Consider the following 12,745-nt stretch of genomic DNA (forward strand, 5'->3'; position numbering starts at 1 on the left):
TACAAATACGTATGGTAAACTCAAAAAGCCAAATGTGTGTACACATATTCTTAAAACAATGAATTCATTGGCAATGAGTGTCTAAAAATTAATTCAGACAAAAAGATATAGATTGAGATATGATTCCATATATAAACCGTACCCCTTGGTACTTGCTATGGAAAGGTGTTTACACCAATACCTCGAGCTTGAATATCTTACATGGGAAGATCCCACACATGTGGCCAATGGTACAAGAATTAGCCAACCATTGTGTTCCCCAATTAATTAACTGTAATGAGTTTGTCATCGCTAAATCAGTTTTGCTCGTCTTCTATTATGCAGCGATGGTCATTGTATTGAACGTTGAACACTCCAAAAAAGTGAAGGCTTAAAAACGGTACTACTCATATAAATATCATGAGAGCCGTGTTAATGTGCGTTTGAACTAATAAAGTGCTTAAATGTGAATGTGTAAAACAAACAATATACAAGACAAAAAAAGATCTAGATGCCCCAGTTACTGTTAATGTACAGTTACTCTGATTTTCTGATTTGATACAGGCTGTACTGGACATTTCTAACACATATGACCTATAAGAGAAATTATGATACCTGTAGACAAATTCAATGCAAAATATGGACACAAATCGAAACTCTGGTACAGCCATGCAAATTCACACTCCCCATTGTAACTCAAAATCTATGTCTAATATACTTGTGTTGATAGACATATAGGTAACTTGGGTATGGAATGGCCTACAGGAAATTGCGCAGATCTTCCCCTGTGTTCAAACCCCCAGGGTGTTTACTGTTGAGTAAAACTATATATTTCGACTCCAGTTGGCGTAAGTGTTTTTCATTATCGCCTCCTCTCTTGTTGGGGATTATCGCATCTATCACGAAGTATTTTAAGTGATTTAGATTCTGTTTGTGGACCAGTTGAAAATGCCTAGCCACCGGATAGGTGGGATCCGCATTAACTATGGCCCGCAAATGTTGTAAGATGCGTAGATATACCGCCCCTTTGGTGCTCCCTACATATATCAGGTTGCAGCTGCATTGTAATACATAGACTGCTAACTCAGTACGGCAGGTGTAATGAGACTTAAGCATGATAGGTTGTGTATCAAATGGTGTTGGAAAAGATTTCATATTCACACCAAATTTACATGCCCTGCAGCTTATGCAGCGAAAGAAACCTTTGCGTGGGGAAAGCCAGTTATCAGGTGGTGTCTCCGGGCTATTTCTAACTAGATTATTACGCATAGAATAAGCCCTCTTGAAGGTGACAGTGGGGGATTCTGGCATAATGTCTCTAAGGACATTGTCGGTCAGGACAATAGGCCATTCTCGCTTGATGAGTTTGGTGATTGCTTTGGCTTGACGGCTGTACCCCGTTATTAAACGTATGGTATTGCTGTCCTGTGTTTCGGAATGGGTCACATTGATTCTTGGTCTGAGGGGGTCTAACAGTACCTGCCTATCCATTCTATTGGCTTTCACCATGCTAGATAGCAGTTTTTTATCATCATAACCCCTCATTAATAGACGCCGTCTACATTCCTCCTGATGGTAATCTCTTGTTTCTGTGGTACTGCACGATCGATGAATTCTTAAAAATTCGCCATATAATATATACGCACACACACACAGGCGATCTTATTCTCTTAATTGGAAGGTGTCTTGAATGAACAATCCCTGATGAAGTCTGAAATGACGAAACGAGTTGGCTGGGCGGAACCGCTATTTTTGCAGTGAATAAAACTTCGATAAAGGGAATTGAAACTTACGTGCAAGACTCCTGATGAATATGATTAGATATTAGATATTTAATCTTCAACATTTAATAATAAAATATTTCTTTCATATGTGTTATATTGCTGTAGAATAGACCAAAATTGATTATATAATCACATGCCCCTTGTCATTTGTGCTGATCTTGAATTTTCTGTGACCGCATAGCAGTGAAGCTGTGGGGTCATGATAAGTAGAGCATTCTCAAAAAAGAAATATATATATATATATATATATATATATATATATATATATATATATATATATATATATATATATATATATATATATATATATTCTGAGAAAAACCTGCTTGTTTGGCCAGAATCTTTTTCACTCCTGCACAAGAAATACCACAGTGCCGTGGCTCCAGTGAATCGGCGTGTTAATTTTCACAAAGCCGACAACAAAACTTCCCAACGCGTTTCAGAGCCTATGCTCCTTTCTCACTGGTTAGGTTTAATTTTTACTTTCTCATTTAAAGAGACACCACAAGTGTTGTTGTGCATACAATAAACATAAAAGAGATCAATGTCTGTTTTTGCATTTTTAAATAAGGTTGCAATTGAGCCAATTCAATTCATGCGGTTTGTGGATCATAAATTCAAAACGTAATTACTTTGTTTCATTGAAATGATTTAACGCGGTGTTGCGTCTCCACAGTAACTTAAATCAATGGCATAATACCTATGTTATACACTTAATCCTGCCCAAGTGGGCCAAATACCACAAGAGAGAAACAAAACTCTTTGATCATCTATCATGCATGTTTGTAGCACCTGCATAAACCCCCGTGGGTATTGTTCCAGACAACGCGATTCCCATCACTTAATGGGAATTCTCGGAGGATATAAGCAATCAACATTGCAAAGAATGATATCCATGTACCACATTGTAAAGTCTACATTCTGATCATAATACACCACAATCATCAATTGAGCCCAAATGGGCAATTATATCAGTTTCAAATCAAAATATATTTCCAAACAGTAAATTCCTACTGTAGAACAGTAGCTCGAGAGATTAGCTCTTCTGCATTTAACTTGTCTTTTATCTGCAAATAAAATAAACAGAGATCAATGGTGGTTAAAACAATGAAACACAAAACTTGTTACATTTAGTCCTAAATAAACCTATTATAAAACAGTAAAAAGCGAAAATAATCAGGGAGGTTATAATCTTAAGAGGTCTATTGACTAACCTAGATGTACAGCCATTTCTTTATCAAGGTTTAAACCTGTAGGATGAAGTGTATGGTATTTGATGATCATTCTGGATTCTAGTCTCCTACACAGGGTTGAGGCTAATACATCAATCAATGTTTGAATCCTTGACTATTATTTAGATGTGATCTTCCTCAGGACAGAGAAAGTAGCAACCTAAAAGAAGATAGCTGAACTGCCAATGTCTACTAATAAATGATGTAAATAACATAAAGTCAGTGGATGAGGTGCATCATAACACAGCTCACCTGATCAAAGACATACCTAAAATGAAATAAAGGCCTATGACTAGGATCCCAAAAAGTTTGGAAAAAAAATAACAGGAAAGATGTATTTGAAAGAGAGATGCAGAGAAGAGGGTCAGAGTCAAGTCAAACATTCTTTAGCTGGAAGGAGCCTATCTGAATGGGTTCAACAGACTGTGACTCTGAGTCGCAACATGCTCAAATTTTGTGGCATTCCAAAACATCTTCCTGCATGCATCAGTCAACGTTCAAAATACTGTAAATAAGTGCAAACATGAAGACTGTCACACACTCAACCCCGCAAGTGCCAAACTTGATGGTATGCTCTGACCAGTCTCCAGCTTCAACAGATAGAAACAACACCCCTCCTGGGTGAGATAATAGCATTCTGTTGTGGGACATGGCAGTATTAGAACATGCTCAAGATGTGTGGAGTGCACCGGAGCGTTCAAAAGCTTCTCTATACAAGTGCTAAACATCTAACAAAATACCACAAAGCGCACAAAAAGCTGATTAATAATGAGGGCAAAATGGTCAAATTATTTCAAGAAGTATCTTCTACACGTGCCTAACCTCTTTCAAAATACCACCAATTTCACAACGATAATGGCCATCACAGATTGAAACCTCACATGTCCCATACTTGAAGCTGTGCAAGGACCCATATCCACTATACCAACCCTAAGTGAGTCAGTGTTAACCAGATTTGTACTCTGTGTACAAGGAAAATAAACATACCGCTCTTAGAGGCAAAACTATTCCAAAGAATCACGTACAAGCAGCAAAATTGTTCCAAAGAATTGAATACAGAATAAATTCTTCACAAGACTTTCTGTGAAAACATTAACAGGCATATCTAATAATAAAAGAAATACGACCACTCTAGAGACCTAGTTAGGAATGGCAAAAAAATGGTGGAAGAAGAAAGTAGTAACATGGCCCTGAGCGTGTTAGTCCTAAACTCCCGAACTGCGCGTAGCCACCAACTGCTATCTAGTCATGAGGCAGCCCCTAGCAAACTTATAGTTATATAAAATAAAAAGAGGACTGACAATGAACTATTAAGAGTTAGCTGCTGCACAAGTATTATAAAGCCTTTTAAGTGTTTCCTGCTGGAATATTGTTTTGAATATATGGAAAATTGGAGCACATGGCATGGTCTAGGCCATTTGCATTTGGAAGAATTGCTAGAGGAAAGCTCCCTTCTCAATGGATATAGAGCATGCTTTTGACACAGTACGCTTACCTTTTCTCCTAGCAGTCCTTCATGAAAAGCATTTGGCCCTCCACTCCTCCATTGTGTTGAAACCCTTTGTACTGGTCTGTGGGCCCAGGTTTAGGTCAAAGCAGTATTGTCTTCCGAGAGGCATGTATCAGGGTTGCCCACTTTCTCCATTTTTTTCACCCTCGAGATGGAGCTGCTTGCAGAGCTAATAGGAGTGAATGCCCACTTGCAGGGTTCTAGGTTGGGAGCGTGGTGGATGCGATGATAGAATCTCTTTATATGCAAACAACATGATTCTCTATGCACAACAACTGAACAGCAGAAGTGCTGCTAGACAACATGGCTAAAAGACATTCACATTTACAAAGGCAATAGCTCATGCATTGCAGAGACCTACTGGCTTTGCCAATTCTTGTTTTATGTGGGTTCACTGACAACACCAGTGCAATGCTGTGCCCTCTATATACAAGCATACTGTTCGTTTGGAAACATGGGCCTCATTCAAGAGCTTATATGTGTCTGTCAGTTAGTAAACAGACATAATAATCAAGTAGTTTAGTTAGTCACTTCAGACTCATCCATACCCATAAGAATAGGTATGGGATCGAAAAGTGGCAATTCTTCTTTCCATTCCTATGTAATGCAAACCGTTAGCCTTACAGCTAGGCCAGGTATTTGACTGACTGGTATTTATTTGTATTTTAAATTGATTTCCAAGTTGCAGCATGTATCACCAAAAATTACATAAAGGTCTACCCTCCAGCACATTTTTCTCTATTCTGATTGCTTTGTTCTCCCCCATGCAAATGCCAATCATTAATTAAAGCTTATGATGGGGCAGAGTAAAAAAAAGTAGATTATCCTCCCAATCCAAGCAGTGAGAGCAGATACCATCACATTCCATTTGTAAATCAGAAAATGCCATTAGAAGGGAACATTAATGTAGACATTGTTTAATGATGCCTGCAATTGAAGCACGAGGCATGATTATGTCCATCCATGAATTGTGTGCCATGTAGTTGAGAATTCTAGAGTCCGGTGATAATATAATGAGCAGAATAACATGCCTGTCAGAAAACAAATATTTTCGACTACATTTGCTTAGTTACACCAAGAACGGCTGTCTCTTTCTGAATGCTCTAAAATGTTAAACTATTATTTGATCAATGTGTGTGTGCAATGATGGAAGTGTTCTAACGTGCTGCTTTTCTACAGGTGGTAAAACTGTTGCTGGAAAAGGGACAGCTACCTGTTGGCAGAGTCCATGCTCCTGTGACTCCAAAGTGCACCCCTCCAATCCAGCCCTTACAGAGTGGTCTACAAGATAAGCGTACAAAGACAACAAGTTCCAAAGAATACTGTTTTGCCCCAGACGGTTAGATATCTAATTGTGGAACATTTTAAATGTGTCTAAAGTTTTTTATAACGCTCACGCACAATGCAGCCAATATTTGTATAAAGGCACCCCCTCTTTTTTAATAGATTCATATTTTTTGATAGTTATAATTTGTTGCATCACTCTGTTAAATATTCACTTGCTCTCCGTATTCAACCATCTAATGTTGGTGTTACGAGATTGCAACTGCTTTCCCCGGTTCCATTTTGTGTGTCAAACATTGGGATACACTCCATGTGATGTTCCTTGTAAAATTCACAATGCAGCAGACTCTATTTTTATATTTATTTTCTTCAATTTGGCCGTTAATTTTTTAACCAAGGTATTATCTCCATATTAATTGTATCCATGTTTTTATTCAAGCTTCTCTGGTTTTATTTATTGTATGTCTTGCTGGTGACCTTTTGAACCTCGTAAGGATTAAAACTCCCCCCGAACTTTGTATATGTGAAGACGTGTCAATTAAGTATTTAACTCAGAAAAACAGTTATCGTATACTCCCTAATTACCTTTCAATCATATCTCTTTAATGTGGGACTGTCCCTACTTTGTTAATTGCGCACTGTTTCATATCGCAAGCACTAGGCACTTTATTGCTATTGTTTTGGGTTTTGTTATGCCTGTTTGAACATGATTGTTTGTATGTATCGCATTTATTACAATTCCTACAAATAGACTGCTGTGTCTAGCCTTTCTATTCAGAGTTGATGACTCAACAGTGGTTATAACATTTATGATTTTTTCAAATGAATCCTAAGTGGAATCAATGTATTCTATTATATTGGATGTCTTGGTTCTTTGGGGTATATTGAGCTGCAGTTGTTTCATATTTATAGGGACTGAAGGAGTACAGTACAAGCAAAATGCAGTTGTGAAACACAGCCGCTGATATTTATTGAAACATCAGAGCCATTCTTCTAAGGATCACCATCAGGCTTTGCGTTGTAGTCCACGAACTCAATTTTAATTTGATGTATTGCTCTGAAGAATAGTGGTCTCAAAGACCAAACACGAGAAGCTGCTTCAGGCTCTCATTCTCGTATATGAAGAGAATTAGAACATAACATTTTAAAAGCACTAAGAAGGATATAAAAGGATGATCCCCGTGGCTATTTTATTCAGTTCTTCACACAGGCCTTTCCCAGCCTGTCTGATTGTGACATTGATTCTCAAGTTCCGAGGGCCCATCGATTTCCATTCCGATTCAAATAGATGTGGGGAACTTTATTTTGCGCCAGCTCATCTATCATGCAGCATGCCACTGCAAACCAGTTGAGTTGGGAATATTAGATTCTTTATTCAATCTGATGTTTGCTCAGAAATAGTAACTCTGCGCTGGCAGCTTCGGAGTATGATTCCGAGTTTCCAGTGCCCGGGGCCCCAGTCTTCCTGCAGGAGCCTGCTGAGCTTCAGATCATCTACAAGCAACAGGGTTTCTTCTCCAGCTAAGGGGCTCATTGAACTGTGGTCTCAAATGCTGGACCAAAATGCTTCTAAAAATGAGGATTAGGTGTTCTGAGTTTTTTATGTTATATTTGAAATATGATGCTCAGAGAGGTTGATATAAATGTTTATATGTTTTGGTACGAGCAAAATATTTAAAACCTTATCGGTGCATGAGGTGAGCATACTAACCAGGAATGTCGACAGCCTACATTCCTCTTCTAAGATTGAAAAGGTCCGGCAAGAGCTACAAATTATGAATCCTCACTGGTCTGTCTTCAGAAAACTCACTTGATGCACATGGAGGCACGGAGGCTGGAGGTCTTAGGATACCAGATAATGGGTACATGTGCGCATGGCAAGGCCGCAAGAGGGACAGCAGTATTACCAAGTAGTACCTCATGGACATGCTTAAAGCTAAAAAGAGACAGGATGGGTCGTTGGGTCATTGTGAATCTAAGATCAGACCAGTTGTAACTAACAATATGTTGTATGTACAGCGCTAATGAGCATCATCCTACACCTGTTCAGCAGCTTCTGGTAGCCATGTGGGAAAATCCCATAATTATATGTGGACTTAAATGTGACCTTGTTCCTCAAGTTTGATAGTTCAAATAGCAGTTGTGCATCTAGGAAGATAGCTACATTTGCTGTCCTGCATAACAAGGTGAACACATATGGGTTAGTCGAAATTTGGCGATACACACATGCAACATTACCAGGGTATACTCATCTCTCCATCAGCGTTCTTCTAGGTTGTATATGATATTTGCCACGTAGGAATTGGCTTGGAATAGCTCAACCTGTCTATTCCCCCGCATACTTTCAGATCTCTCTTGGATAGGTTTGCTATCTCAGGGGACATTGATGCTTGTAGGCAGGTGGCTAAAAGGTGGACTTTTGATCGTTAATTACTAACTGACCGTGGCTATTGCAAGCATATGAGGGAGACCTTGACTATTTTCTTTCAGGACCCTCTGCACACTGTCTCTGGCCTGGCACCGTATGTACAAGAGTACCAGGCCATTGATGGAAAGGACGCCCTTCCAATACTGCCCCCAGTGCCATTCTAAATTTCTCTGGACCGACCACCATTGGATCCAGAAAGTGTGCCTTTCCGCTGTAGTTATGTTATGTTTTTTACATTTATAGGGTGCACAGCTACCCTGAAGGGTTTCCCAGCGCCAGCCTGGCAGGTAAGAAAATGGAAGAAAGGGCAATACAGATTAAACAGCCATGTTTTCAAACTTCTGCAAAATCTCCCATAAAGTTTCCTTTCGTAGCGAAATAGGGAGAGAGTTCCAAAGGGAAGGTCCTAGGTAAGAACGGACCGACCACACATTTGTGTGAGTTTAATTCTGGGAATATTAAACTTAGACCATGCAGCAGAGTAAGTAAGTAAGCAATTTTATTTAGCATAGTTACTTAAAACCATTGCAATATAAAACAGATTAAAAGAAAACATTTTTTAAAACTACATGTTCGGTAAAACTGGTATAACGCAGTCACAGTTCCTCGGTTTAATTAGACACAGGGTGTCTAATAGTTTTTTAAAATTTTGATGCATTTTTGTGTTATAAAATATTTTTGATTTCCCGGTGTCCTCATCAAATCAGGTATGACAGTGGGTGGTGTAATATTTAGTCAGCTATATCGAAACCCTTAGAGATTATTTTTTGGCATCTTCTTTTCCTCTGCCTTCATAAATTTTACAAAACTGCAGTTCAACTGAGGATCCTGGGATGAAAAACAGGCAAGGACTGCATTCCTTCATGTGCGTACCTCTCGTCGATTGAAGTGGTGTTTCAACAGGTATTTCCGTTCGTCCAGCAGTTTCTCACAGGGGCATATCAAGTACAGCATGTCCTCTTGCGTTAAACCGCATAACCGACAAAGGGAGACAGCTTTGGTTTTGAGCCAGCGTGGAAAGTTCTGAATACAAGGTAGCAAGCCCAACCTATACTTTAAGAAGCGCATTTTAACGGATTTGGCGTAACCCACGCCAAAGTAACTCTGTGGTGCTTTCATTGAGTAAGAGTTCAGGGTCAACCAACCGTGTATTCTTTTAGAAAAGGCTGCCTTATCTTGAACCCACGATAATTGTTTGATCTATTTCTTGACCAGATTTTTAAGTGTTGTATGGCTTACTGGGGTGTCCCAAAGCTGCTTTAATCCCGTGTTTGCCAGACTGCCCGTGAGGAACTTGGCTGCTGGTGAGGATGGATGTTGCTTTAGCTCCGTCCATGGATGCTCGTTTAAAGTTCCTTGTTTGGATTTCCTCACTTTGTCCGAGGCTGAAATACAGGCCCCCTGTCTTGCCAGGAGCTGTCGTTGGATGCCAAATTCTAGCCTGATTTGTGCTGGTGAGGTTTGCTTAGGCAGGCTGAAAATAATTCTGTAAGCAGCTGTAATTGTATTATCGAGGATCTTGGCGTCCCTACCTCTAAGTACCTCACTCCCATAGGTTATTGTTGGGAGGAGTTTAGCACGGATTACTTGTGCCAGTGGCAAAAGAGAGGGACCAGAAAGTTTGCTGTTTAGTGTTTTCAGTGAAATTGCCAAAGATAGCCCTTTTCCTCGTATGCTTGTTCTCTGAGTGGAGAACTGCCCGTTGTTATCAAACTTTACTCCTAAATATTTGTATATTGACGTGTCTCCGATTCTTGTCTTGTTCCAGAACCATGATGTTGGTTTTCTTTTGTTCTTGCTGATGGTCATCGTCTGGGTTTTCTCCAGATTTATTGTCAGCTCATTTTCATTTGAGTAGCTATGTGTTGCGTTCAGGAGATGTTGAAGCCCTACCTTTGTGTAACTTATTAAGACTATATCGTCTGCATATAGTAGACAAGGTAATTGGAGCCGTCCTAGCTTAGGAGCGTGGGAGTTGCAGCTGTTTAGGATCGGTACTAGGTCACCTAAGAACAGGTTGAATAGGGTGGGGGCCAGGATACAACCTTGTTTCAGGCCCTTGTTGGTCTGTATAGGCCTAGAAAGCACTGATCCATCCCCCACCTTTATATGTACCCAGGTCTCTGTGTGAAGGTTGATCAGCAGGTCCAACAGAGGTCTCGATATTCCCTAACCGTTCAGTTTAGACCATAAAATGTTCCGATTTATGCGATCAAAGGCAGCCTTGTAGTCTATAAAGCAGAAATGGATGGGCATTTTATTCGATTCTGCCTTGTCTATGAGCATGCCCATGGTCAAAATGTTGGTCATTGTACCTACTGATTTGGCAAAGCCTGTCTGGTTGACCGGGATTAGGGATCTCGCTGTGGCCCATGCCAACAGCTCATCTAGGAGAATGCCTGTGAAATACTTTGCCTCATTATCAATTAAGGCCACCAATCGATAGTTTTGAGGGGAAGCCTAGTCTCCTGCCTTATGAATTGGAGAAATGATAGACCCCTTCCTGGAGCTTGGCAGGATGTTGTAATGTCTTATCTCCAGAAAAAGGGGTTCGAAAGCTGATGCCCAACCTTTCACATCTTGTTTGTAAAGGATTGGCGGGATTCCATTCGGTCCTGGGGCTCTCTCACTTCTTCCTTTCTTAATTTGGCGCTGGATGGAATTTTGTAGATTCAGCAGATCATCATTTAAAGTCGAGTTCTGGCCATCTTGGAGTCTGATGTCGCTGTTGGGTAAAAGTTTTTTACAAGTAACCGTCTTGCGATCCGATATTGACACCTGGTTATTTCCCGTTGCCGGGTAAAGTGGGTTCTGAGGTAATTTGCCCATGTCTCTTCTGTAATATTGGATGAAACCCTATGGCGCGTGGGTCTTATGAGCGAGTTTATGGATTTCCAGAACCTTGCCCCATCGTTTCGTTTAATATCAGAGTGAAGTCTTGCCCATAGATTATCCATATCAGAGTGAAGTCTTGCCCATAGATTATCCATGCAGCAGAGCGCATAGGACATGGAGGTATTTAGGATTGAGCTAAAGATTGCAGATATTGTGGAGCCAAACCTTTTGAAGGCTTTGAATTTGATATGATTCTCCTCCTTTAGCCAATGAAGATCGCAGAGGAAGCCAGAGATCAGTGCAGTCTTTGGAACATGACAGTGCAGCCTGTCATCGGCATTTTGCGCCACCTGCAGTCTTTATATCTCATCTTTGTTAGATCTCAAATAGAGAACATTACTGTATTCCAGCCTAGATGTAACAAGGGCCTGGACTATTGTTCTCTGAGCAGAGAGGGGTATCCTCCATAGAACTTTCTTTAACCATTTTAGGATGGTGAAACAAATTGAAGCCACCTCAGTGACATGTTGTTTCATCGACAAATGGTCGTCGATGATAAAGCCCAGGTTACGGACTTGATGTACAGGTCGGTGTAAGGCACCTATTTCAGGGGGCCAGTGCTGGGGACCCCAGAGATCTTGTTGCTTCCCTAGGATCATGACTTCAGTTTTTTCTCCATTAAGTTTGAGTAAATTATTTTGCATCCAAGACGTAATTTTCCACAACCATACTGAAGAGCCGATGATTCAGATTCCTTAGATGAAGAGAGGGAAAAGATTAACTATGTATCATCAGCATTGGAAAAAGTAATAACCCAGCCTCTTCGGCAACATCTGCCAGAGGGCGAACGTAAACATTAAACAACAAAGGACTCAACACAGAGCCGTGGGGCACTCCATAGGGTGACAAATGGGATTTAAAGCTAGCAGTGGAAGAAAAAACCTGAAACGTTAAAAATGAGTGGAGCCACTGTAAGGCTAGCCCTCAAGACCCAAGGACTGCAAGGCTCTCAACAAAACATTGTGAGGCACTGTGTCAAATGAGGCACTGAGGTCCAATAAAATGAGGGCCACCGTGTCACCTAGATCCAGTCGGTGTCGCAGCATTTCGGTGACCCCTAGCAGAGTAGATTCAGTGGACAATCCAGCTCTTTAACCCAATTGAGATGTGTGAAGGAAGTTCTGGTACTCAACAAAGGAGGACAACTGGGAGTTAACATGATTTTCAAGAATTTTGGAAAAGGCTGGGAGCAACGAGATTGGGTGAGAGTTTGATGGCTTGGTTGGGTCAGCATTGGCTTTCTTTTAAAGAGGGAATACCATGGCATGTTTCCATTCTGGAGGAACAATGCCCTCCTGTAAGTAGGCGTTCAGGAGATCCATAATTAATGCAGATATAGGGGACTAAAGCGGTTTCATCACTGAGACAGGAAGTAGATCACAAGGGGAGCCAGATTTGATGCTTGCCAGAAGCTGTTTGAAAGAGCTAGCTTCCAGAAGAGACCAAGCTTCCAGTTTGTTGATGAATTTAATATTCCTATGGGATTCCAACATCCTGACACTGGTCGCATTGTTGGTGGGATCAGTCGGGTGAGAGGTATTTAACGGATTGTCACTGGACAGTGCAGAATATATTTTTTCGACTTTGCTCACAAAATAGTGAGCAAGATACTCACATTGCATTTCATTAAGGA

General features: G+C 40.5%; 1 protein-coding gene across 9 annotated transcripts in view; it reads left to right on the forward strand.

The window, feature by feature from the left end:
- Positions 1-12,745, forward strand: part of PTPN13 (protein tyrosine phosphatase non-receptor type 13) — a 981,974-nt gene that overhangs the window by 692,170 nt on the left and 277,059 nt on the right. For all 9 annotated transcript variants that reach the window (XM_086961883.1, XM_086961888.1, XM_086961886.1 and 6 more), the window contains one exon: positions 5,685-5,844. In XM_086961883.1, coding sequence (XP_086818009.1) covers positions 5,685-5,844 — 160 coding nt within the window. The remainder of the gene's footprint in view (positions 1-5,684; positions 5,845-12,745) is intronic.

This window comes from Lissotriton vulgaris, chromosome 3_1 (assembly GCF_964263255.1).
Source record: "Lissotriton vulgaris chromosome 3_1, aLisVul1.2, whole genome shotgun sequence".
NCBI classification, from domain to species: Eukaryota; Metazoa; Chordata; class Amphibia; order Caudata; family Salamandridae; genus Lissotriton; species Lissotriton vulgaris.